Source organism: Pimephales promelas, chromosome 14, assembly GCF_988280905.1.
Source record: "Pimephales promelas chromosome 14, fPimPro1.hap1.1, whole genome shotgun sequence".
NCBI classification, from domain to species: Eukaryota; Metazoa; Chordata; class Actinopteri; order Cypriniformes; family Leuciscidae; genus Pimephales; species Pimephales promelas.
In genome coordinates, this window is record NC_142782.1 from 29207367 (window position 1) to 29234627 (window position 27261).

General features: G+C 37.7%; 2 protein-coding genes across 5 annotated transcripts in view; one reads left to right on the forward strand and one right to left on the reverse strand.

Moving 5' to 3' along the window:
* Window positions 1–27261, forward strand: part of dab2ipa (DAB2 interacting protein a) — a 107528-nt gene that overhangs the window by 23036 nt on the left and 57231 nt on the right. For 3 of the 4 annotated variants that reach the window (XM_039664647.2, XM_039664656.2, XM_039664673.2), the window contains one exon: window positions 13205–13311. In XM_039664647.2, coding sequence (XP_039520581.2) covers window positions 13205–13311 — 107 coding nt within the window. Of the gene's footprint in view, window positions 1–2675; window positions 2868–13204; window positions 13312–27261 lie in introns of those variants that run through there. The other variant, XM_039664664.2, reaches the window with a different exon arrangement.
* Window positions 16502–17903, reverse strand: LOC120474449 (antimicrobial peptide NK-lysin). The gene is made up of 4 exons (XM_039664730.2): window positions 17725–17903; window positions 17415–17476; window positions 17048–17146; window positions 16502–16918 (listed from the first exon to the last, which is right to left on the reverse strand). Exons 1-4 carry the CDS (start codon window positions 17765–17767, stop codon window positions 16760–16762), a joined length of 363 nt encoding a protein of 120 aa, XP_039520664.2. The 5' UTR covers window positions 17768–17903; the 3' UTR covers window positions 16502–16759.

Sequence of the window (27261 nt, forward strand, 5' to 3'; positions counted from 1 at the left end):
GTACACAGACGCGTCCATCACTCAGAGACAGCTCAACTTAACGGCCCTCCTCTATTCTCTTTTAGCTTGACTCCGAGTCTCAGGTGGCATGTAGCAACTGCACTATGGGTAATAATATCAGACCTCTTATTACCCACATTTATTCCAGTGCAGAGCTCTTCTGAGAAGCCGAGCAGACAGATTTACGCCAGCCTCTCCATCTCATCCTCTCGTCCTCTCTTGATGAGAAAGTTCACACCGAGGTCGAGTGTCTGAGTGTCAGGAGAGAATGAAAGTGGCTCCTGCCGCCTCCCCCAGCTCCTTCCATTACTCACTCACCCTCCTACAAAGATCCAGAATGCAACAGACCTGATCTCTTTCCGTCTCACTGGAGAAATATTCTGTCACTGAGCTGCCAGGACATCAACCCCTCCCCCCCCCATCCATTAGCTCCCACTCAACGAGAGACGCTTCGTATCAAGACTCTTACTCTCTTTAGCACTTCTGCTATTCAATTATTCCCTCTAATCTTTTAACTTTGGTGTTCTAAGTATGTCTGCTCTCGAAGTTCGGAGAAGCACTGATGACGGCAGGTAATGCTGATCTGCAACCTTTTGGCTTGTCATTTTGCTTTTGGAGTTATGACAGGTTGAGGAAAGTTTTAAAGGGATAGTCCACCCAAAAATGTGATTATTTACACACCCTCATGTTGTTTCAAACCTGTATGACATTTGTGCTGTGTTCACAATACTCTTTTTCTAGGCTACAGAAAGGACAAAAAAACATTGTAAGAGTATAAAAAAAGTGGTCCAGGACTCTTTTGAGGCCATATGAGACCCATTCGCCCTCCACATATTTGACCATACAAATCAATGCTGGTTGATGCCATTGATATTAATCTCTGCATCTGTGGCATTTGATAGGTACATTATGCAATTGTTATTGCATAAGGACTTAAATTTCTTTTGTTTACACAAAGCTATCAAAAGACTTAGAACATAGTGAGCCGTTTTAGTCTCTTTTGTTGAGCTTGACAGCTCATGGTCACTATTTTTATATGCTTTTGTTGCATAGAAGAAAGTAGTGTGACAAGAAAGTAAGTCATACAGGTTTAGAACAACGTAAGGGTAAGTATTATGACAACTTTCTTTTTATCCAGGAATCAAAAAAATAGTTGTTTCAACAAAAATATTAAGAAACAATACTGTTTTCAACATTGATAAGAACTCTTTCTTGAGCAGCAAATCAACATATTAGAATGATTTCTGAAGGATCATGTGACACTGAAGACTGAAATAATGAAAATTTGCCAAATTACTTTTTAGAATATATTCAAATATAAATTATTTGAAATTGAAATAATATTTCACAATATTACTGTTTTTACTGTATCAAATAAATGCAGTCTTGGTGAGCATAAGATACTTCTTTCAAAAACATAAAAAAAAATGTTTGGTGTATGCTAGTCTAAATGGCATATTCATTAATTAGGTTTTTACAGTAGTGAAAATGAACTTAAAATGGAAATAGGGAATGGGTCATTTTATGAGGTCTCTGTGAAAGATGTTTTTCTGGAGCTGAATATCCTGCCTAGATATAAAAATAAACAACATGGTGCTTTGATACATGTATATTGCATTAATCAGTTACCTTTATTGTGATGGGTGCATATATATATCATTTTTTAAAAATAGTTTCATCTCTGTTTGAAAGGTTGTTGACATTTGGTTCTCAGGAACAAGGATTTCATCAGGAGGGTGAGATGTTCTTGTGAGGCTCGCAAATCTCATTATATCACCGGCTAGTGTTGTCGTGTAGGTCAGGGGGTCAAATGCCTTGTCAGAGCACTGCAAACATGTTAACGGATTGGATTTTTAACTGAGGGTGTGTGAAGGGACAAACCTCCTGTTCGGTCTTCGGTTGTGTCAGCCTGTATGCAGAATTCTTAATTCATCATTTATCTATAACAATAATGGGAAAACATGTGAACTACTTAGTGTGCATATCTGTCAAGCTACAAAAAGGATGTCATAAATTTACAATGAAAGTGCCCCCAAATAATTTTTAAAAAAATATTTAATGCACAGATAATAACTTTAATGCATAGGTTTAAAGCATGCACAAAGTCACTAGTTTTTGTACTCATCTATGTATAGCGATCACACCTGTTACTAAGAAAAAATGCTTTCGAAATATTTTACATGAATAGTTCATGTTAATGGAAGTAAATGAATCCTTATTGTAAATGGTTAACTTATTTTTAATGCTGTTTTAGGTCATTTTTTTGAATCTTGACAGATCAATATGCACTTTTTGTTGAAAGATAAAAATCAAAAATGTCTCTTTGGAGTTTCCCAGAAACACACAGGTTTGGAAGAATGTGAGGGTGAGTAGACAGAATGTTCATCTTTGGGTGAACTATCCATGTAATAAATGCATTCAATATAATGTTTTTGAGCTGCTCAAGACATGTTTGCACTGTAATTTACACCTCACTGTAGTTTTCATTCCTAAATCACAGAGGTTATTTGTGGGGAGGAGTTGGCACCCCCCTTCTTTTTCCCCCTTTCCACCCTGTCATTTCAAGAGCAGTCCTGACTTGCAGAATCAGATGCAGTGATCCCTGTCATTTCAAGAGCAGTCCTGACTTGCAGAATCAGATGCAGTGATCTGTAGAACGTGCAAACTCTACTGGCTGTGATTCAGTTCAACAGGAGCTTTTGAAGTGAAGACTTCCAGCAGTTTCTGAAGGCCGTGAGACGCAGAGAGCATGTCAGGTGCAGTGAGGAGAGTTCTGGGGAGGAGGTGGTACTACTACAGACTTCTGGGCCGGTCCAGGCACAGACAGCATGTTCTGTCACGGAGCCGCTGCCGCACTGCTATCAAGGGTGATTTCATCTTTCTCTGTCTATCTTGGATAAAAAGAGTACTTTGCTGGGGTTACAGAGGGTGCCATTGTGCTCTCATGCGTTCGTGACATTTTTCATTTTCTGATCATATTGACTTAATATCCTTCGTATAATAGAATTTGCCCTAGAGAGCGATGGAAATCTAAGTGCTCTGAGGAACTGACAGAAATGTTTGACTGATTATAGTTTTCAATGTGTGCACTTGGTGTGGAGTATAATGGTGCCCAGGTTTCAGAGATTCCTCTTCTCTTTGCTTAAAGTTTTGGAGCATGTCATGATACTTTTTGTTTTTAAATCAAGTGACTGTTGCCTACATTTGAGGGAACGAGGCATTTATTTTTAGTATAACCCATAAAAAATGTCCTCTTCAGTAGGTCCTCAAATTGGCATGTAAGCTGGATTTGATAATACCATTAATGCACTTTAATAAAAGCTAATGAGGCACACATTGATCAAATGTTTTATTAAACAGGAAGTTATGCAATTGACAAGACTGAATGCAAAAAATATTTGAAAAGCATTTATTTCTTCTCGCACACAATAGAAATTCTGATAATGCTTTGAATTATTAAGATGATCATTTTGTAGTTTAACAGCCAAATAATGGCTGATTAATCAGTTGATATATTGGTTTCACAAGAGCAAACCTTTGCTGGTTTTTGCTTTGAGGCTATAGAGGGAATATTGTCTTATTGAAAGTAATCATATGTAGAAGATATTATAGATAAGACTACAAGAATTGGTCTCCAGAAAGAACAGAAGGGATTATAAATTTAATCTGGTCTACATTGATGGGACATTGTGTTGTTGGATTATATATTTTAGTTTAGCAACCGTTAAAGGGACAATGTGTGGGAATTTCCCCATCTAGTGGTGAAAATGTATTTTGCATTCAAACAAATTGTGCTCCTTTTCCGATCTATTTTGGACTTTTCTGGCGACGAGGATTTGCAGTGCAGCCTTTTAAACTTGCCGGGGCTGTGACAAGCGCCTCTCACTGCTCTGCTCCTCCATTTCTGCTGCGTTCAGTCACGTCACGTTGGCTCTGAATGAAATAAGCGTTGTGGAAACGCGTTGGCCTAGTACTTTTTGTCCCTCTCTGCTATTATAGTTTTTCAAGATGGCGGAACTACATGGAAGCCTCAATTTTATCAATATTATTTTATTTAAATAATAAAATACATAAAGTACACATTGTCCCTTTAAAAATTGTTGAGTCAGTGCTTTATCAGTGTTTCCAAATACCTCTCTTTAGGACCACCCACAAAATCTAAATTTTTTACAAAAAGTCACCAAATACGAAACCAAAGTACACACAGGTTTGCATATTTATATATTTAAAAATAATAATAATAAATTCTCACACATATAAAATTAGGGTTGTCACCTTTAGTGTGGCAAAATAAGGGACACCTATCTCTCCCTACTCGTCTGAATTGATCATTGTTACTCTGAATCTTTTGCCCTTTAGAAGCCCAGACTTGGCTATCACTAGCCGCATGCTAGTCAGACAGTTCACCATGAGCAAATGAAAATGCTTTTCGGAAAGCTGTGCAGTTTGCTATATATATTCATCATTAGTTTCTGGACAAACCCAATGATACATTTTTTTTCTCCCATTCAGCTCTTTATTTGGAGAGTCTCTTGCTTCAGCGCAGTCTCATCCCAAGATGTCATATAACTGACGTCTTGGGGCGTCTTTTGACCATACGTCAACATCCGCCGTTTTCGGGTACCCTTTAACGTCGATTAGATGACGTTATCGAATCCTAACCCTACCCCAGACCTAAACCTACCCGTCACCTAACTGACGTTAAAGGTAAAGCGTCAGTTGTATGACGTCCCAGGATCGTCATGTAACTGACGTTAAAGGGTACCCTAAAACGGCGGATGTTGACATATGGTCAAAAGACGTCAGTTATATGACGTCTTGGGATGAGACTGTGTTACTTGCTTTGAGTTAATTCACCCTAAAATGAAAATTAAGTAATCATTTACTCACCCTGCTGTTGTTTTAATACCGTATCCCCCTCTTTCTTTTTGCGGATCATAAAAAGAGAATTAAAAAAAAAAATGTCCCGCTCGTGCTTTTAAAAAAAGAAACCCAAAAGTATCACAAAAATGGTTCAATGTTACACATGCTATATATTATTCCAAGTGTTCTATACAATAGGTTTTAGTGAAAAACAAAACGAAATTTAATCTATTATTTAACAAAAAATCCTGACCTTGGCCATTGGTCTTCTGTGCACGGCTGCGCGGTGTGTTATCACGTTCACATCTGTCAACTGTCATCTGACAAATAGAGATCCGGTCTGGAGATATTCAACTCAGTGAAGAAAGTACACAGATATGGTATTTCAAGGTGTTGTATTTTAAGTTGCGCTTTTATTTATCTTGATTTTTCACAACTTGTTTGCTTTTTCTGGGCAAGTCGGAGTGAAAATGTTGAGACTTGGAGCAAAAGTATTACTTTTAAATCACTTCACTATGAGTTAACCTGAATCAGGAATAATGTTTTTTTAAAGTTCTGCTGCTGTAAGTATATCTATCCGTCGGTGCTGTAACCCTACAGCAGTATTTCACAGCTTCGACTGAGTTCATAAACAAGTGTTTTTCCTTTTTTCTAATGGTGAATCGAAACTTCCCAAATATACAGCCTCCAGGGGCCTTTTCTTCTTTCTCCACTGATTAGAGCACAGAGAAACGTGTGTGTGTGCATGCAAGAGGTTCAAAGAATACTGAGGAAACTGCCACCTCCAGACTTCAACATAACACTGTTTCCATAAAATATTTTTATTCCCAGTTTCTCCTCTCTCCTATACAATCCATTCCTTAGTGTTTGATAAATATTAAACTTTGGTGCTTAACTTCACCCACTTGTGATATACCGTAGGTCTGCAGTTTGTTGAGGAGAGGTGTGATATTACATTTCTAACCAACCCCATTGACTCATACTAAAGAAGTAACCCAAATCAAGGTGTCATAGAGATTTGAAGGTGGGCTTTTTTGGCTTGGACCACCACCAAGTGTAGTAACCACCCAGAGAACCTTAGAAACCCACATAGCAGTGCCCTGGTAAACAATAGGGTTTAAATATGTTTTAAATAAGTTTTTATGTAAATATATATATATGGATTTTTTTATATCCTGACAAAATACTGATTAAGCACATTATTAAATCAGTGGTTGAATATGTGCTGAATTTCTGTTGATCTACTGTTCAGTAAATTTCTCTTTTTGTCATTCCATTCCTAATTCTATTTCAGCTTCCTGTGGGATGTGGCCAACTCAATTTAAATGCACATTCTTGAATGAAATGTGATCAAATTCTACAATTTGCAATTTATCACAATCCTGGTAACCACCCATACACTTGCAACTTTTGTTTTAAAGAGAGCACCCGTTTAGTTTCTCTTCTTTCTTTTCAAAGAGTTACGAGTGCACTCAGTATTTTGCTATTGTTCAAGTATGTAAAAATCTCCCCCCAAAAGTACCTTCAATATCTTGTGTATTCTTGTTTTTACAAAGTGATGGTAGAAACACTGCAATGTTCAAACTTTGCTCAAACTTTTGTGGTGGTGTAAGTTTGGACAGTTGATGAGATTGATAAAGGCCTGCTGTGATGAAAGGTTCTGTGGAGTTGGTGAATGTGAGCTGATGGCTGACGTGAACGATCTACAATCTGTCAGGCCTTAAGCTGCAGTTCTCTATTTAAGAAAGAAATTCTTTGACTTGACATATCTAGAGAGTCGAGAGACAGGTGCAGTCGAGAGTTTGCCTCTATGTTGGTTTCCAAGAACTGCTAAGTGATTGACACAACATAAACGTCAATGCAGCATTTACCATCCATTCTATGCGATTCTGTACATGTCAAGGCATTCAAGGCCTGGGTATACTTAATTTTCCCTGTTCCACAGTCTTGCGCACTTGTGTGTCCACAGAACTTTCAAAGTATACTCAACCGCAGTGCACAGTTGTGTTCGACACATGCACTTTTCTATACTCTACAAGATGTCAGAGGGCAGCAATTAGTCATGTCATTTATAGGAGATGCGCTCGGTAGCGGATCCACCATTGCATGCAAAGTTTAGAACAAAATACAAAACACATATATAGGGCTGTTGATATGCTGCTTTGCTTACTGTTCTTGGAACAGTGGGTTGTTTTGTATTGCCCTTTCCACACTCTTCTTCGACTACAGCACATTACATCACTGTGAGCCAGTTGCGGATGCAGAGAGTGGAGGATTGGTGGGCCTCTAAAAGTGTGGGTGGGCCAGAATAATTTTTTCATGTCTTTTAAAGAAGTCTTGTTTGCATTAAGTGCGTTTGAACGAAACATTGCTTGTAAAAACTTTAATTGGCTAAGTAGACTATAATTTCAATGAAATCACATTCTGCTAAACAGAGGGAATGCATTGACGTCACTTTCCCGTCGTAACAACCCCCCTCAGCCTGACTGAGTGGCAAAAGATCTGCTGCGTGACTGGATTTAATAGGGGAAACTGTGAAAATGCGACTAAAACGAACAATTTTATCAATTTAAACGAAATGTTGGACTCAATATAGTGTTCCTTACAACTTACTAAAGATCCAGTGATACATGGATATTGACATGCAGCCAGAAATCGTGTTGCCTGACATTTATGTTTGCCTGATTTCCACACTGGGGAAATAAAAGCAATATAGACCTAAACATAAAGCAAATTTGCCCGTGAACGCTTTATATAAATATAAATATATAAAGCTGTTATATAGCCTATATATATCATCATATCGTCCAGCCCTAAAACTTTATAGTTTTTTTTGTCAGTGTTTATTAAAAAAACATCCAATAATGCAGAATATGCAATGATAAATATTTAATTGATGAGTTGTTAATATACATATAACAATACAAAATATGTATATGAGTATGGTTTTACACCTAAATTCAGCATATTGACACAAAATGATAACTGCAAATCCACCTTTCGCTGACTGGAGTCCAGTTGTTTCTGTGAATTGCAGCGATCCATTTGCTCTTCTTTCTATAGCTGTCTATAAAAATATACCTCCGATTTTTCCGTCAAAACTATTTGTACAGTCAATCGCAAAGCTCTTTCCCACTTTATACGTGTTGTGTTTGTGTTTCGCGGCATTCAAGCTGAAAACAAATACAGCCGCTCAGTGTTTTTGCCACTCACTGTGAGTAACTGCAGGCACTCCGGCCGATGGTGACGTCACGCGGATATCCTCTATTGTCTCGGTATCAAAATCAATTGTCTATGTTGTCTATTCCTTTGACACGTTTTTAATGTCTTTCATAATCAACGAGCAGTAACTATACCTGCCAGTCACCTTACGTTACCCAAATACTGAACCTGCTGAAAATATCAGCATAAATTATGTAGCTTTTTATGTTATCGTCTTTGCTTTTACTCCTTGAGAAGAGCGTCGCTGCTAAATAAGTACAAAAACATTGTGCCCCTGGCCTTCATCTTACCAAACTGAAGGACCCTGCAAAGACTCATCTCTTCCAGCGATAAGTCGAGCCAGACCTGAAGAAAGGAACTTGCATTTAGATTAAGAGTAAATGAGACAAGTCTGTGAGTTATAGCCTGCTTGAATGCTAAATGAGACTCTAGCACTTCTATATAATTTCCTGGAATGACAAAGTCCTTTGTGAGATCAGATGGAGGACGATGGCACCCCGTGAAGACGTCTCTTATACAGCTGGGCCATGCATCTTGTTCAGTGCAGATTAATAGGGCCGTTAGCACCACGCATTTCTGCTGTAATTCTCTGGTAAATGGCCCAACATCGGGGGCTGAACTGATTAACTTAAATGGAATTGTTGTTATATCGTTGCTTTTTTTTCAGTAGAGATTAAATTTATTATTTCAAGAAAGTTACTGGGGCCACGGTTTTCGTTAAACGGACGATCAAAACTATGAAAAATCCCATCGACTTTCACTGATGGTTTTAAGACTAACTACAACTAGACTTATTGAAGCATTGAAGCTGTCTTATCTCTATAGAGCTTAATGACTATCATAGGACAACATGCTAAAAAGCACGTTATAAACATGCTAATTCATACTAGCAATATGTTAATTATGCTAAAAGCATTTTAATCATGCTAAAACATTTTAAAGCATTTTAATCATGCTACAACATTTTTAATCATTTTAACTACATGCTAATTCATGTTAGCAACCTGCTAAAACATGTTAGCAATGTGTTAAAACATGTTAGCAACTTTCTATTTCATGCTAACAATGTGTTAAAACATGCTAATTCATGTCAACACCATGTTAATTCATGATTGCGCAATGTGCTATAACTGATGATAAGCTAGTAGAATGTTAAGACATGCTAACAACATGAAACATGCTTGGAAGCTTATAAATCTTTCAGACAAGGCTTTTTCAAGCCAACATAAAAGTTTGTCCCAACAACAACTTTCTGCTTATTACTTTTTTGTCCACTCTGAAATGGAAAGTAAGTCCTCAGCAACTCATACAGATAACTATTGTTGTCTTGTCAGCATGTTTGCTCTGGACAAATATGCACAGAACAGTCAGAGTTCAGACCCCCTGCTCGCAGGTCCGTGCCAGAGGAGGCTTATCTTTGAGGCCCTTGTGTTGTGCTCTCAAAATGAAAGCATTTTACCGTCTCCACTCTTCATAAACACTTGGCTCTGAGTGGAGGAATGTTGGAGCCATCTCTTAATTGCTGCTTAATGTTTTTCCATTTGCGCTGCATTTTATCCATCGTGATCAAGCAGCTTCATGATGAAAGAATAGCTGAACCAATTACCAGTTTGAAGGTTGGTAATGGCATTGTATTCATCATTCAGGGCAAAGAGTGCTTTCAGAGTTTTTTTTTTTTTTTTTACCACAGCTGATGGAGAGCTGCTGAATGTTTTTGTTGTAGTTGTTATTCACGGTGCCTTTGACTTGACAACATAAAGTCCAATTTGAACCTGTTTATTTTCTTAATAAATATTCCTGGACTTATGGCGTGCAATTCATCTGTGAATTTAAAAAAATAAAATGTTTTCATAATTTTTGGTGTAAGGGTAGTAGCTAACTCTTAGCCTGGTCCCGTACATTTCATTTGTACTGGCCTCGCTCCATTGACAAACGTTAACTTCCTTGTAGGCGGGTAAACTCTTAGAAAAAAGGGGTTCTATATAGGGTTCTTTACTCAACTGCAAAGGACCTTTTATGCAAAAAAATGATGATAATGACAAGAAAGAACCCTTTTGGCACAAAGGTTCTTTATAGGCTATTATTCATTCATATATTACATTATTCTGCAACATTTTGCAGTTGTAATCAAATTATTGTTTATTAAACTGTTGTGGTAACTTAATATCCCATTTTAATCATGTTGATTTTTGAATGATAAAAACTTAAATGGCACTCTTTGTGTGATATTGATTAACTTTATTTTTTAACCCCCATATCTTGAATTTTGTGATCATTCATGCATTGCATTTTAGGGGTTCCAAATACGTTGCGCTTTAGAACCTTTTAAGGTTCTATATAGAACCTTTTCTTCTAAGAGTGTACTCTGTTGGAAGTTTAAAACTATTGGATCTTCACAGAGTCACTCTGGATCTGCCATAACCAATCGCTGACATTTGGTCGTGATGTATGACAACTCAAACCATTGAAACTACCGCACAACATCAACGTTATCATTCTCAGCCACTCCCTCTGTCTGTTGATTGGACCGGTAAAAAATTGACCCGAGAAAACCAAAGACACCTCAGTCCCAGACATAGTACTGAAGGAAAATGAAAATTGAAGAGATGGTCCTCACTGCAGAACATGAAATCCGGGGGGAGGAGTTGGATCCAGATCCAACTCCTCCCACCTTACAAATATCTAAACCTACCCATCTCCGCCCCCTGATCCCTAACCCCACCCCTAATCCTACCCATCTCCACCCCTTAGACCATCCAACTCCTCCCCCTTGATCTCGTGTACTGAAATGAGGTGCTACTGAAATTGAGCGGAAGTACGTAGGAGGGCGGAGCCAGGCTATAGTAACTTTGCCACGAAGGAGCTTTTATGTTGTATGAACTGTTGAAAATAATAATAGGCTATTATAGCTTAATTGAAAGAAAAGAAAAAAAAGAAAAGGTCAATTTACTCTTGTATGACTCTGTATTCCGTGCAGCACAACAGAAGAAAATTTAAGAAGTCTGTCAAGCACCAGAAATTGTGCTCAATTAATATATATTTAAATAGTTAGAATAGCTGAATCTACCAATTTTTATTCATATATTTTTACACAAATATTGCGGCTCACTAATAGATTTTATAATAAAAAGTTTCCCATAAACCCAGTGAATCTTAAGTGTTTCAAACATTGAAGTCAAAGATCATATGGTCTTGCTTTTATGATTAACGTATTAACATATGGATCAGGATGTTGTGATGTCAACATAAGCAAGAGGCGGCATTGAGATTTCTCTCTCATGCATTCCAATCTGTTCATCTCTCCAATGAAATTACTAACACACACACACACACACAGATGGAATCTTCATATGTCGATACCTACGCAGGGCTGTTAATCACTCTTCCTTCATGTTGTTAGATCATGTCTAGTTTTGCTCAGCCAATACTAAATGATGACTGAGGTGGCAATACAGATCCTTGTTTATATTAAATTGTGCAAATGTTTAATAGCACATTTGTTTCAGTTTAGTAATTCATATCATTGGGTTTGTTTCAAGGTACAATGCACAGAAAGTGAATTTAATACTCTTTGCACACTGTAAGAAAGTTTCAATAAAAACCTGTTAATTGGTTAACTGTTGGCTTACCATATTTGGTGAAAACTGTAAATGTTTTAACATGCATGACACTTCACATGATTGTATTTTTTTATAAATAATTTTGCTTCTTGTAGTTTTTGTTATTATTAGGGTGTTACATTTTTTTACAGTTTATTGAATTATTATATTATATGTCATGTGGATATAAAATCATTGTGTGACTTTCTATTGTATTATTATGGTAAAAAGCTGGTAGTTCAAGTAGATATATTAACAATATACCATTTAATGAAATATACAGTTATAAACTGTAAAATATATCCTGTAATACCGCAAGTATTTATTTCAGGTAACCACAGCTGGCAGATTATTTTACTGTAAATGTAACAGGATATTTTTACAGTGTAGTTTTCTATGAGGCTTTCTTATTATAATAAACAATTCAGGCAGAGGAAAAGTGCTGTCAGAAATAGAAAAAAGACTTCCAGATCTTATTAGTGACGCATCTTTCCAAGTACAAAACCAGCGAGGCAAAGAAGCCGTTCCTTCACTTTGTTTGGAGTTTGAAATGATTCAGACAGTAGGATGAATTTCATAGATTTTGTCTTTCAGGTTGGCTGCGTTCACTCTCTCATTTGTTTTCTGCACAAACACTTGTTCCCTCCTTCCTTCCATCAATCTTGCAGACAGAGATGCAGGCGTGTGATGAATGCCAAGCGTCTGACAGGCTGGTTCAGGCTGAGATTCAGCCATCTGGCCGTGCATGACCGAAACATGTGACTGACATAGTGATGCTACCACAGAAGCAGCATATCATAGAGACTGGGTGGGCCTTTTGACTTGATCCAATAAGCAAACTGCTAACGCACTCACATTGCATCAATACCACTCAGAAGACCACATAGCAATGCATTAAATGCACTCAAAACATCTTGACAACTGCACAGCATCACCCTGGCAACCATTCAAAACATACTAGCAACTTATTTAGATCCTAGTAAGCACCAAGACCTCCTTGGCAACTGCATAGTAACATGCTAAATACACAAAGAACACCTTAGCAACTTAGCACCTTGGCAACAATGCACTGGTAGCTACCCATAAGAAATGAGCAGCACTATCCTGATCAAAAATAGTGTTCCAGCATAATCCAATGGAAACCAAACAATGCCAATTAGCAATCATACAATTCCCACAAGTCCTTGCAGACGGAGCATTTGCATATATCTCCTGGTTGGAGTTTCGGAATACGATGTTGAATAAGGTGTTTACATGCAATGCTTTAACAACCACCCAGAACATTCTAGCAATTGTACATTTTCTGATCAATAGGAAGCCTTAAGCTAGCTATGCCAATTAAGACTTTTTCATCTCTTTAAATCAAAAAGAGATGGTTATGAACAATGAGCTGGTTTTGATTTTCCAGTACTGTTATCGATTTTTGATTGTTTCTAAACTGTGTTCATTTGGTGGGTTCACTTATTCTGGGTAAATCTGATCCTAGAATCAACACTCTCTCTCTCTCTATCTCTTCTCAGAGTCACTCACTGACAGGGTGGGCCGGCGGCGCAGCATGCCAGGCAGTACGGTGGACAAAACGGTGGTCGCTATGGATGCAGACACGTCAACACCTTTTAAAGTCACGGTATGCATTTATGACTGCACCACAGATACAAAAAAATAGTGCATTAACAACCATAACATCTCTCTGGGCTTGGTGTTATATCTCAAAATGTGTTTCAGTTCGACTATAGGTCCTGGTACACTTCATAAATATCATAAGTACATGAGTACATAAGTTCAATGCCAAATCCTGACTGACGAGAGGAGGAGCTGGGGATGCAGGAGGGTAATTGGCTTCAGAGAAATGCGATAGCTGCTGATAATACTCAAGGAGTGGTATTGATCATATGATCAACATATATGTTTACAGTAATGGGTGTTGTATTCCTGTAGGTAGACATGGATAAGCTGACTCTGAGAGCTTGACTAACGTGACCTGCCAGAACTGACGCTATGCTTGACTTATTATTCAACTCAAAATAAAACAAAACCAAAATCTCTGGCACAGGAAGGCCCAGAAAAAACCCCAGGAGCACTATACACCAACCATTCAGACAACACCAAAAAAAAGTGAACAAAAGAATATGAATACGCAAGACAAATTGAGGCACTAAACTAGACACAGGTTAAACTAATCAATTAACTAATCAGAAGCCATGGAGACAAACAGGGACAACGCTATGACAACCAAGTAAAGATGAACTTACACAGGGGAAAGTAATAACAAAAACAAAGATGAATAAAAGTTATATTAACATTCAATGCATCTATCAACCTTATAATATATGTAAGTACAGGGCCGTGCAGAGACCTCTGGAGGGGCAGGTGCTCAAAGTATAAAATGGGGCACATGGAAACAAGGCTTTATAGGGCTGTGCTCAAAATATCAATACAGTAACATATCAATACAGATGATTCTGCATCGATACAGCAGCAAATGCATTGATGCAGTTTTGAAAAAGAACCAGAACAGAAAAGACAAATTTAAAGTTTAAAATTAAAGAAAATAATTGATGTGCTCTATATATAACTCTGGGATTAGAAACTGAAGCATCTTAAGTTGTTCCAACCTGATGGCTTTTTCTTCTCTGTTATACAGAATAATAAAGAACAGCTGTTATATTGAACTGTATAGGACAAAATCAACGTGGCCCATGTTTCGTGCAGTACAGTATAGTTTTATTTAATGGAATATCAGCATCTGTGGCTTTTTTCATGGCAAAAACTGATTTACAAAAATACAAGAGTTACATTTTATACAATGAAAATAAAAAAACAAAGCAAACAGAAACAGCAATTAATACTTTACAAGATTTTTAACATTAATGTGATGCCTGTTCTGGTAAATTCTTACTTTAAGTCCTTAAGTGAGTTTGCTGCCTTTGCTGTTGATGTTGTTACTGCTGCTGCTGATACTGCTGGAGTTGATCTGAGACTGTAGACATTAAAATAAACAGAAATATAGGGTATTAGCTGAATAAACCATTTTTATGATTCCAAGATGTAAAGATGTAAAGACCATTCCAAGATGTAAAGATTGCTGACAGTGTTTGGAACTGGCTCACTAGTTCACTGACCTGCTAAAGCTACAGATTCTACCCAGGCTGCTAAAGTATATAATACAATAATAGTATATAATAGTAACGTTACTAGGGCAGATGTTCACAGAGGCTTCTACACACAAAACATAAGATACTAACTGGTATGCCTATGTGATAACTTACCAGAGTTGTGATAATCATTTTTATGTGAAAATATTTTTTTTAATAAATACTGTAATAATAATAATAGTTTAAAGTAAAAATAATAGTTTTTAGTCAAATAACACCCCTCCACGCCCGTGAAACTTTTCTCCCTCAAACAGCAAGCTAACGTTACTTCTACAGCCTACACACAGCAATACAAACAACATCTCTCTGCATGCTCTCTTCACGTCGTTCTAGTAAAATAATAATAATAAGTATAATAATAAGTAAACAAACATCAAAATCACTTCGCTGAGAATAGAACACCACTTACCAGCAGCCGCAAGACTTGAAGATATCCTCTGGGAATGCGCGATTGCGCGTAGCCGCGCGAAATTATAAAATGCGCGTGCAGCGTGAGGAATCAGGTGAAAGGTCATCATGTGGGTCATTTTATTTACGGCTAAATTATTATTCATTCATTTTACTACTAGTTAGATGGGGCAGGCATCGACAAAAGTGCCTTTAAATACATAAAAAGGAGAGGAAATTTTGTCTTGACAAAAGGGCACTTTGGGCACCAAGGGGCAAAAGGGCAGGTGCTCGAGCACCCAACGCCCCCCCCCTCTGCACGTGCCTGTGTAAGTATATAAGTGACAGATTCGAGACTGATTCAAATCCGATCACTCATACTACTTCAGGAGGGGGTCTGAGATGCATTCCAGATGAAACTGGACAAGTGAAAATGCATCTGGTTGTTAAAACTACATGTACATTTTACTCCTCCCAAAATGTAAAAAAAAAGACGTGAGAGCCTGTTATATGACATGCAACACGCTTAACTTCACCAAGCCGACGTGCGAACTGCCTCAAATGAAACTGAAAGTGTGTCCAGATGCACATAATCACCTTCATTAAAAGTAGTGAGACTTAATGATCTTACCAGTGCTGATGCCGCTCTTTGTTCTATTGTGGTCTTTAATCTTGAAATTAGCTGATGATAAATAAAATACAGGTCATATCTGTTGCTTTCGTTGACGTGAACTCCATTAAATTTGCATATAGCATAGGAATTGAAGATAGGATTTATATAAGCTTTCCAAATGCATGCTAAGCATCACCTCAGCCTCGCAGTAGCATTTTACTATATTATATTATATTATATTATATTATATTATATTATATTATATTATATTATATTATATTATATTATATTATATTATATTATATTATATTATATTATAACCTGCAGGTTACCTGTGTAGCAGGACCACTGCATGCAATGTATTGTTTACGCTGTGATTACAAAGTTGTAATGGACCCATTTGAACCCACTTGTCTGTATAAAATGTCTAATTGTCTAAAAGTGTGCAGTTATACTTATCACACATGTCACTCAATATAATTCGTTCTGCAAACGGTCTTCTTTGCCGAGTAATTTGTAAAATTCAAGAGTCTGAAATGATCATGAGGTGGACCAAGAAATGGACCAATAAAATACCAGTTCAAGCGTCCTCTGATTGTAAAAGTATCTCCAAGAATCGGAAAAAAAAAAAGAGTTTAGAATCATGTCACAAAAAATGAAAGTTTGTTGTTCACACATTTATTTTGCAGTTAATAGCAGGGAAATACAGTGGCGTAAAGCTGAGGATACGTGAAACATATGCAAATAACTTCGTCATTTCCACCTTCATTTGCAGCGACAGATAGTGTGAAATACAAAACCACAATAATCACACCATTAGCTCTAAAGTGCAAAATGTCATCCATTTCTTTCCAGCTAAAGAGTGCACTTGAAAAACATAGAAAAAAATGACATTTTGCATTTCTTCGATACAAAGCGTTTTAGCAAACACCGATGTTAACACAGATGGTTCTTGCATTATCAGTAGTTGAAAGTTCTTCAACCAGAGTGTTTATATACCTTGCCACAAATGTCCTACACAGGTATTTAAGGAACCCGATCTCATCACAGACGTGCGACAGCATTGTTCTTATTTCGCTCTGTAGGAAAAGAAAGAATCAGAATTACCCTTACTCCACTTGTCTCTATGCATTCTGTAATATTTTTTTTGTGTGTTATTTGAAAAACACATTTTTTAAAGTCAGATACAAGAGTAGCCTATAGCACACCTGAGTTGATTTAGTGGAGACTAGGCGTTTCAACTTCCCCATGGCCCACTTGCAAGCCCAGCACAATCCAGGGAGTTGTTCGGTTTGTGCCAGCTTGCCCTTAAAAGACAACAGACATGGCATATTATATTAAGTAGTTTAAGCAGTTTTAATTAGCAGTTCAAACTGGACATGACTAGTTGTTTGAAAAGCATTGTCAAGCTTCTCTGCATCTGGCATTCAATTGTAGTTTCAGCATTATGGCAAAGTTTTAACCTCTTATAGTTTTGGCAATTGGTATCAGCATCAAACAAACATGTTTGACCACTACTTATATGTCTTAGTGTGATGCAGCTGTCCATGATAAACCACATTGACGACAACTCACCAAGCGTTCAAGTTCATCTCCAGGAAAGTCTCTTCTGTGCATTTCCAGATCAAGAGCACAAACTGTGAGGAAAAATATAGCACATACTAATCCCAGTTGCCAAGAGAAAACTTCCCTACTATGAACATTTAACATATGAGTTCAGTTAAACCGTGAGAAAATTTGTATGTGAATGTAACCTGGTTTAAACAATAAAAATAAACTATTTTAGCTTTTTAAATGAAATACATATCCTGGTTGGAATTTACATGCAGCATTGTCCATCTTAACGCGATTAAGATAATGACCAATTGACCAGTGCTAATTTTACCTGAGCATATCAGCAGGGTGGCCAGAAGGATACGTCTGAACATCTTATTTGAAAAGTCTTAGCACGACGAGACTGAAAAACCTCTGTTGATTTATTTGGTTTGCTGCGGATGATTTAGGTCCACTCTGTTAAATACACATTTGTCTTCAACCAGAAACCACAGACAAGTAGATGTGAGAACACCCTCAACATGTCATAGCCTATGTACTATCACTCCGAGTACTATCACTATAACTTTTTTTGTCATCTTCCTGCACACTGCATGTGTGATATTCCTCATAAATGTTATTGTACTGTTTACATAAACTATATCCTAATCATCTAAAACTGCAAGATTAGGGACTCCAGTATATGAACCACAAACAACTTTACGTGTAAAATGACTTTATTAACTTGATTAAACGCTTAGACTAATCTAACGTACACTCACATACATTTAGCAACTGAAAGAGAGCTGAAGCACAATACAGGAAAGCAAGAAGTAATAGCATTTTTTGTTCTAAAGCACCCTTCTTTAAACACTTTCATAAATTGATAGATATGACATTGTGCAGTGCAGATTCAGAAATTATCCTGTTGAATCCATGGTGAAACAGGGTCCTACACCACATATCTCCTCATCTCTCAAAAACAGTGCCAGTTCACACCCCTGCCCAAAGCTGTGTGCAACTCGCTGAACCAAACTACTAATGCAATCCAATAACTGGCCTTATGTATATTTATTAAACAACAATACAAAATGTGGTAACATATTACATTTTATAAATATTTATAAAATACTATGGACAAAATGTGTATCTGAAACTACACGCCGTCACATAGTCAGTAGCTGGTTAGTTAGTTGTGTTTCTTCACTCATTACACAATTTTTTTTTCTGGAAATCTCACTGCACTGGCTGGATGTTTTTGACTGACTGCAAACAGAACAGGCCCAGTAGAGAAGGGGTTTTCGAAGTCAATGACAGTGACCCTTCTGACACAATGTACATGATGGTGCCGGAACACCCCCTGCCTAATTTCCATACCACAGCAAACCTAGCCTAATATTCTGTAAGCATTTATGTTATAACATTCCTAAGCAATTATTGAAGTAAACAATCAGTAATAAGAAAGAAGCAAATTACAATCAATAGAACAAATAAACACAAATTAAATACAGTTTTTTTAGAGGTATATTGATCTAGCCTAATATTCAACTATAGATACTGAATAAAGTCATTCATGTAAAATAAAAAACTGCATAGTATTCACTGAATGAATTTATGTTACAAATGTTATTTAAATAAGAGCATCTCATCTCTTTTTCTTTTGTTGTTTGATCAACATAAATGACAGACAGCAGCAGGTAAATTAGGCTGCTGTCACTTTAAGACCTATTGCACAAATCCAATATATCCATACACATCAGATTTCTTTTCCAACTGTTTTCGTTCACTTAAGACATAACCCACTGTGTTTGCACACCAAGACAGGCATTTTGACACATAAGTGTGTGTATCTGATCCCTCAAGTGCAACTCATTTTAGATCATACTTTTGTACTTGTTTTCAAGTACTTGATTTGTGTACTTCGTCGTCCACTGCAAATGTTTCGTTATTGCTCAAACATGTCAATAACTTTAAGTAGTCCTGTGTTGTGTGGATACTCTCGCACCCTACACACTGAAAACAACTGCATGAGTCATCCATTCTGTAATTGAACTACATTGGTGTCACTGGTGGTGCGGATGCGATGAAGTATTGCTGTGAGAGTACTTCAGTAAGGTATTCCGTCCTCATTGGTGGAGGAATGGATGTGTGAGATCCGTTAAAGAACCAAATGTCATTAGGTTCTGGAATTTAGTATTGCATGCAATGCATTCAGTGCTCGTTGAAGAACTTTCAACTACTGATAATGCAAGAACCATCTCTATTAACATTGGTGTGTGTTAATAAAGAGCATACAGTCAATGGCCTTTTTCCTCTGTATCGAAGAATGGCAAAATGTAAAATGTTTTTTGAGTGTTCCTTTTAGCTGGGAAAGTTGATGCAATTCTGCACTAGAGCTGATGGTGTGATGATTGTGGTTTTGTATAACACACTATTTGTTGCTACAAATGAAGGTGGAAAGTATGTGAAGTATTTTGCATATCTGTCATGTAAACTCAGCTTTACACCACTGTGTTTTTCCTGCAATAATCTACTCAATAAATTTGTGAACAAACTTTCTTTTTTTGTGACATGAGGCTAAACTCTTCTTTTCCAATTTTTGGAGATACTTTTGCAATCAGAGGATGCTTGAACTAGTATTTTATTGGTTCATTTCTTGGTCCACCTCATTTCAAACTCATAATTTCTTGAATTTTGCTAATTACTCAGCAAGAAGACCATATGCAGAAAGGATTATTCAATAAAATGGTCTGGAGTGACAAGTATGATCAAACATACAGTATGTGTCTATATAAGTAATTATAATAAAATACATAAAACCTGCACATATTAGACAAATTATTCAGACAAATGTGCCCATCATATAACTTTGAAATAGTTACATAAACAACACTGCTACACGCTGGTAACCTGCAGGTTATATTTAGAAAAAATGCTACAATGAGGGTGCGGTGATCCATTTTTGCATTGAGTGTTTGTGTATTTTGAGGCGGAGCAATAAAGGGAGGGGTGTGTTTGTTTGGGTTCATTTTGAATACCGATAGCTGCTTCTAAGCTCAAATATAATTGGACTAAATCGACATTGGTCAGAAATAGAAATGCATTCTCGAATACTACATTCGACATTGTCATTATCATGTGACCAGCCTCGCCATTCGTAAACCCTCATGTCCTTATTGCTCATTTCAGGTAATTTTTGCCTACTCTTTTTATGAGTACTGTGAATTCGGACATTTTGTCACACTGTAAAAAAATATTGTTGGTTTAACTTAAAAAAATAAATAGCCTGGTTGCCTTGAATTTTTAAGTTCATTGAAATGGAAAAAGTGAGTTAATTCAATGAAGGAGAATGATTTAATCATCACAAACTCAAAATTATATGTTATCTGAACTAAATAAATTAAGTTGATTTGACAAAAGAAAAAATGTTGTGATTACTAATCATGGAAATTTCGATTTCGGATGCAGCCATAATTTTTAGCCTCTAGTCTAGGCCACACTGCCTTTTACAGCATAGAAAGTGTTCACTGTGGATTACAGTCGTAGTGTGGCACACACATCTTTACTGGCTTTTATGGTAGGTTCTGTTTGTTGAGATTAGTGGAGCAAAGGGCACTGGATTGCACTTGTCGATTAACTCGTGACTACACTTCATTGAACGCTGTTACAAGGTTAATCCCAGCAGTTGTCGCTCGTCGGATAAAGCAGGTTTGGTCACGCAGGTGTCATCAGAGCAGGTGTCCTCACGCATCACGCACCTGAGGAGAGACAGCATGTTTTGCACTTCCTGCCTAGGGCGAGAAGCACCGGTCCTAATGACTCTCTTCGCAGATAAGGCCACAGCTGGCTCTGAAACCTCGGGTCTGCCTTAGAGGAGAGAAGGATTAGGCACACTGATAGAGTTAAGCCATCGGTTTATAGACCTCAATGGGCGTCTAATGGGGAACAGTGCTTGGAGGAGATGCAATCAGTCCTGGTTGATGCATGCTTTAAATGAGACAGCTGGGAAGCGAAACTTGCTGCATTTAGCTGCAAGGTGGAAAAGCCACAGCTGTCAGCACCAGTACCCACGCTTTCCTGTGCTTGTTGCATGTCCTCTCGAGAAGGGCAATATTACCCCCTCGTGTTCCTCACAGTGAATTAGTTGATGAGGTGTTGTGTAAAAACTTATCCTTCCTGTTCTACTGTACTGCTATAGTGTAGGGACAGGTTATCATGGCGACTTTCACTTCAATATAACTTCCAGTCTGTCGTAATTTAGTCAAGTCAGTTTTAGCATTAGCAATAGTTTACTTGATTAAGCACATGGATTTCTTTAACAATAGCCATGTTTGGCCCTGTCTTAAAACAATTTTTACACTCTCACTATTTTTTTATTTTTTTTGGCCGTCATTTACAACATCCAACAGTATATACAGTATATCATTGAATAAGTCTTTTTATCTGAAAGTAATACAAATTTCCACCAGTCATTTCCATTCCATGTCCTAAATACACACAATTAAATAATATTTCCATATGTTGAAAATATTCAGGGTTTTCATAATTTGACAAAATTACAGTACAATTTGACAAAATTGCAAAGAACGCTCCGTGAACGAGGCAGATAAAGGCTGGGCAATGAGATATAATTCAGAACAGGTGAGGGAAATCAGAGAGCCAATAATGCATACTAAGGAGAAAGTATGCAAATCACTGGAATTCGGGAGGGGGCGCTCATGGCTGAGGAATGGTGGAATCAGGGAGACTGGACGGTGGGACAATAGGAATGCCCATAGTAACAATTCATATTTTTGATGGATTTTTGTATTTTAAAATAGGACAAGAGTAAAACAATTAAATGTGTACTGTAAGATAGGACGAGTAAAACAATTAAATATGTACTAATTAAATATGTCAGTCAGTAAGTAAAAAAAAATAGAATGGATGCATTCAATTAATTAAGAGTGTAAAAAAAACATTAACATTGTTGCAAAATATTTCTATTTCAAAGTTCTTCTAAAAATTATTTATTTTGTCTTTCTCTTTCTCTTTTAAATCATGGTTTCCACAAAATAACAGTGTTTTAAAAACATGGAAAAATCTAACTGCACCCAAACTTTTAAATGGTAGTGTACGTATATTAAAGGCAATTGAAAAGTAGTAAAAGTAAATGAAGACTGTAATTGTAAAAAATTTCCATTATAGTTTGATTGTGATCATTTATTGAGAAATCTGTTAGTTTGAATAAAAAAAATAAATAGTCATTGGACATAATTGTGCCTAACTTTGAAGAAACACTATATATATGCACTTCAGTAAATCTCTTTAAGGCTGTGTATTTATTTTCCAGTGGTTATTGTTGCATTCAAATATTGGCATCAGTCTGCCGCAACTGTTTACCCCCTACCGGAAAACTAAGACAAACAGTTATTCCACAGCTTTCAGCTCACCCATTTTGCTTAATTACAGAGCTAAACTAATGACAGGATCTATTAACTGACGCAAGACAGAATGAGCACTGTGTTTGTAAGCATGCTTGAACGTGAACGCCCCTCGTGCATGCCGATGAGTTGTGTGTTTGGCTCCTGTGGGGTCACAAGAGAATCCCGCTGTCTCAAGCGACACAGAGCCTTTCGTGCGAGTCCGCCGAACCGGATCCACGCTAATTGATCAGGATCCCAGACTTGTCGGAACAGGAGGAGAAAGGGCAAAAGTGCGCCCCCATGCTGTGTGGACCACTTTGAGAACCCTGGGAGAAATCCAATACCTGGCTCTGGTGATGTATGCAGACACGATCGTTAGGAACCCAGGGTTACGGATTTCCCCACAGGCCCTGGTTCTCATGCAGAGCGGGCGGCTTCAGGCTGTGGACTCCTCTGCATTAAGGCTCAGACTAGACTGTCTGGCTGCGAACAACAGATAATGACATTATAGATGTATTGTTTCAGCAGATGGTCAGACACATTCAGGATCTTAGCAGGGGATCACTGCAGTCGACTCGAGAGTCTTGTTTAGTTGTTATCTAAGAGTGTGTTTGATAACGGCCGTCATGCTAAGTGCCTTCATGGAAGACTGAACACAAAGAACTTGTTTTTACACTGTAAAAAAAGAAAGAAAAGGTGATTTTGCTCATTATATCACAAACTATTGTTGTCATGTGGCTTTTCTGTGCTGCACAAGGGGTGAACACTGCAAAAATATACACTCACCGGCCACTTTATTAGGTACCCCATGCTAGTAACGGGTTGGACCCCCTTTTGCCTTCAGAACTGCCTCAATTCTTTGTGGCATAGATTCAACAAGGTGCTGGAAGCATTCCTCAGGGAGTTTGGTCCATATTGACATGATGGCATCACACAGTTGCCGCAGATTTGTCGGCTGCACATCCATGATGCGAATCTCCCGTTCCACCACATCCCAAAGATGCTCTATTGGATTGTCATCTGGTGACTGTGGAGGCCATTGGAGTACAGCGAACTCATTGACATGTTCAAGAAACCAGTCTGAGATGATTCCAGCTTTATGACATGGCGCATTATCCTGCTGAAAGTAGCCATCAGAAGTTGGGTACATTGTGGTCATAAAGGGATGGACATGGTCAGCAACAATACTCAGGTAGGCTGTGGCGTTGCAACGATGCTCAATTGGTACCAAGGGGCCCAAAGAGTGCCAAGAAAATATTCCCCACACCATGACACCACCACCACCAGCCTGAACCGTTGATACAAGGCAGGATGGATCCATGCTTTCATGTTGTAGACGCCAAATTCTGACCCTACCATCCGAATGTCGCAGCAGAAATCGAGACTCATCAGACCAGGCAACGTTTTTCCAATCTTCTATTGTCCAATTTCGATGAGCTTGTGCAAATTGTAGCCTCAGTTTCCTGTTCTTAGCTGAAAGGAGTGGCACCCGGTGTGGTCTTCTGCTGCTGTAGCCCATCTGCCTCAAAGTTGGACGTACTGTGCGTTCAGAGATGCTCTTCTGCCCACCTTGGTTGTAACGGGTGGTTATTTGAGTCACTGTTGCCCTTCTATCAGCTCGAACCAGTCTGGCCATTCTCCTCTGACCTCTGGCATCAACAAGGCATTTCCGCCCACAGAACTGCCACTCACTGGATGTTTTTTCTTTTTCGGACCATTCTCTGTAAACCCTAGAGATGGTTGTGCGTGAAAATCCCAGTAGATTAGCAGTTTCTGAAATACTCAGACCAGCCCTTCTGGCACCAACAATCATGCCACGTTCAAAGTCACTCAAATCACCTTTCTTCCCCATACTGATGCTCGGTTTGAACTGCAGGAGATTGTCTTGACCATGTCTACATGCCTAAATGCACTGAGTTGCCGCCATGTGATTGGCTGCTTAGAAATTAAGTGTTAACGAGCAGTTGGACAGGTGTACCTAATAAAGTGGCCGGTGAGTGTATATCTTAAAGGGATAGTTCACTTTGAAATACATTTTTGGTATGTTATAGCTTACCTCAAGGGCATCCAAGATGTAGGTGTCTTTGTTTCAGCAGTAGTTTCAATTTTGATATTTTTAGGTCAAACCGTTCTTGTCTGTCAGTCATATAATGGAGGTCTATGGTCACCACCTCAAAGAGCATGCACAGAGAAGTCCAAATTAAACATGATTTATTGACTCGTAAATGTAAGTACACTTTGATGGCCTAAGACACGGAACGAGCGGTTTGTGTGAGAAAACGAACAGTATTTATATTGTTTTACCTCTTGAAACCACAGCCACGTCCAAGTGATCTGAGGGCGCGGGCACTTTGTGGCTGTGGTAACAAGAGGTAAAAACGATAAAAATACTGTTCGTTTTCTCACACAAACTGCTCGTTTCTTGTCTTAGGCCATCAATGTGTACTTACATTTACGAGTCATTAAATCATGTTTAATTTGGACTTCTCTGTGCATGCTCTTTGAGGTGGTGACCATAGACCTTCATTACATGACTGATAGACAACAACGGTTTGACTTTTAAAAAAAAGACACATACATCTTGGATGCCCTTGAGGTAAGCTAAAACATACCAAAAAATAATTTCAAAGTGAACTATCCCTTTAAATGAAGACCATTTTACCTGTTGATAATGTTTCATGAGAATGTTGTTTCAAGTGTAAAACAAGTTCAAATCGCCCAGTATTTAATAATCTTTGTTGATGCATTATCACTGCGCATTATACGCGCGTTAACAAACACAACTTTTGATTTCAATCAAAACGTATTAGTAAATGTTGAAATTAACTTTAATTCAGATTAATAAATGCTGTAGAAGTCTTGTTCATTCTTAATTCATGTTAACTAATGAAACCTTATTGTAACGTGTAACCTATAAAATAAGATATTAAGTCTTGTTTTCAGAGTGTAGCTTGAATTAAGTTTATTTGTCTCTCAACCCATTGGGAAAATGTTTGTTTCAAGCAAAATACCCACTTTGAACCAGAAAACCATTTGCCAAACTGCGAGTTTTCAATTGAACTGTGAGCCTTAGTTTTGTAGTGTGCGTCTGGCATAAGGAGATGCTTCTTGAAATATTTCATCTTAAATTAGATGTCTTTCAGGAATGTTTATCTTGTAACCTTGGTGCATTGGCACAATAAGGGTGAGAAATATCTTAGTTCTACTGGTTGTAACAGGACTGGCTTCTTACTTGTCGAAACACAATTTCAAGTGAGGAATAGGTATTTAACCCATTAAAGGCTACAGTTGTATCATTGCAAAAGTAATTTAAATGAGCTATTTTTATTTTTTTTAAATCCTTTTGGAAAAATCTTCATGCTGTCTCAAGAGGTTTTGGAAAAGAGCCCCAGATGTTTTCTGGTGTGACTAACAGCCTAACAGTGCCGTTTGGGGGTCAGGACAGAGCTTAGCCTTCTGCTGTCTTACAAAGTAAGAACCAGGTTATACAAATCTTAACAGGGCCTTAAAATCAATGTTTTATCAGCCTCAAAATGTTTCACGCCGTGTCTGCAAACTTGACAGCCACACAATTAAAGCTGTCAGACACAAACTCACAAGCATGGACACAAGAGGGCAGAGAGAGGCCAAGCATTAAGATTACAGGAGTGGGGGAGATGAGAGGAGGTTAGAAGTGCAGGCTCAGCAGCAAACCATTACAGGAATTCAGTACATGCACACAATAGACGTAAAGGAATCTGCAAACCTTCAGCCTTTTGACAGCTGACAGAGCTTATTACTGAGGCATGATGCCAACATAACCGCATATGTTAGGCCTAGAATAGTGTGTAATGCTGATTGGCGTTCATGCTCATGATTTGACAAAAACGTTAACCTTTTCAATATATTATGTTACTTTTGCAAATTCTTGTTACTGTTTTGATTATGAATAATTTGTCTGTACTTGTAATTGCAAAAAAAAAAAAAAATCTTCATGCTGTTTTTCTGCAGATATCATGGCCTTTCACACTATTGGATAATGTTAACCAAAAGCTATATTGCTACTTAGGTATTTCTGTAGCACATTTGCAGTTACCTATTTGTATAGCACAAACAACTGATGTTGACCAACGTGCTTACAAGCGATAAAAAAAGTACACAATACATGCACGAAACCAAGAAAAAATGGACACATCAAAGTATATTAAAAGCGAATGTAAAGAGGTGCGTTTTACTTTTGCGAATGTAAAGAGAAGTGTCAGAGTTTGGTCAGATCTGATATTTGAGGGTAGGCTATTCCGTAGCTTAGCTCCTTTCTGGTGTGTAACTCCCAGTTTTCACAAAACAACCATTTTCTGATAGATAATTGTCTCATTGTCTCACTGTTTGTGACAAATGTGGAGTTTCACACGTAAAATGTATTTTGTGGTAAAGCATTCATCATTTTGGGAGAAACATTCATTTGTGAGGAAATGCATGTGATAAAGATAGACTTGGCTATAGAC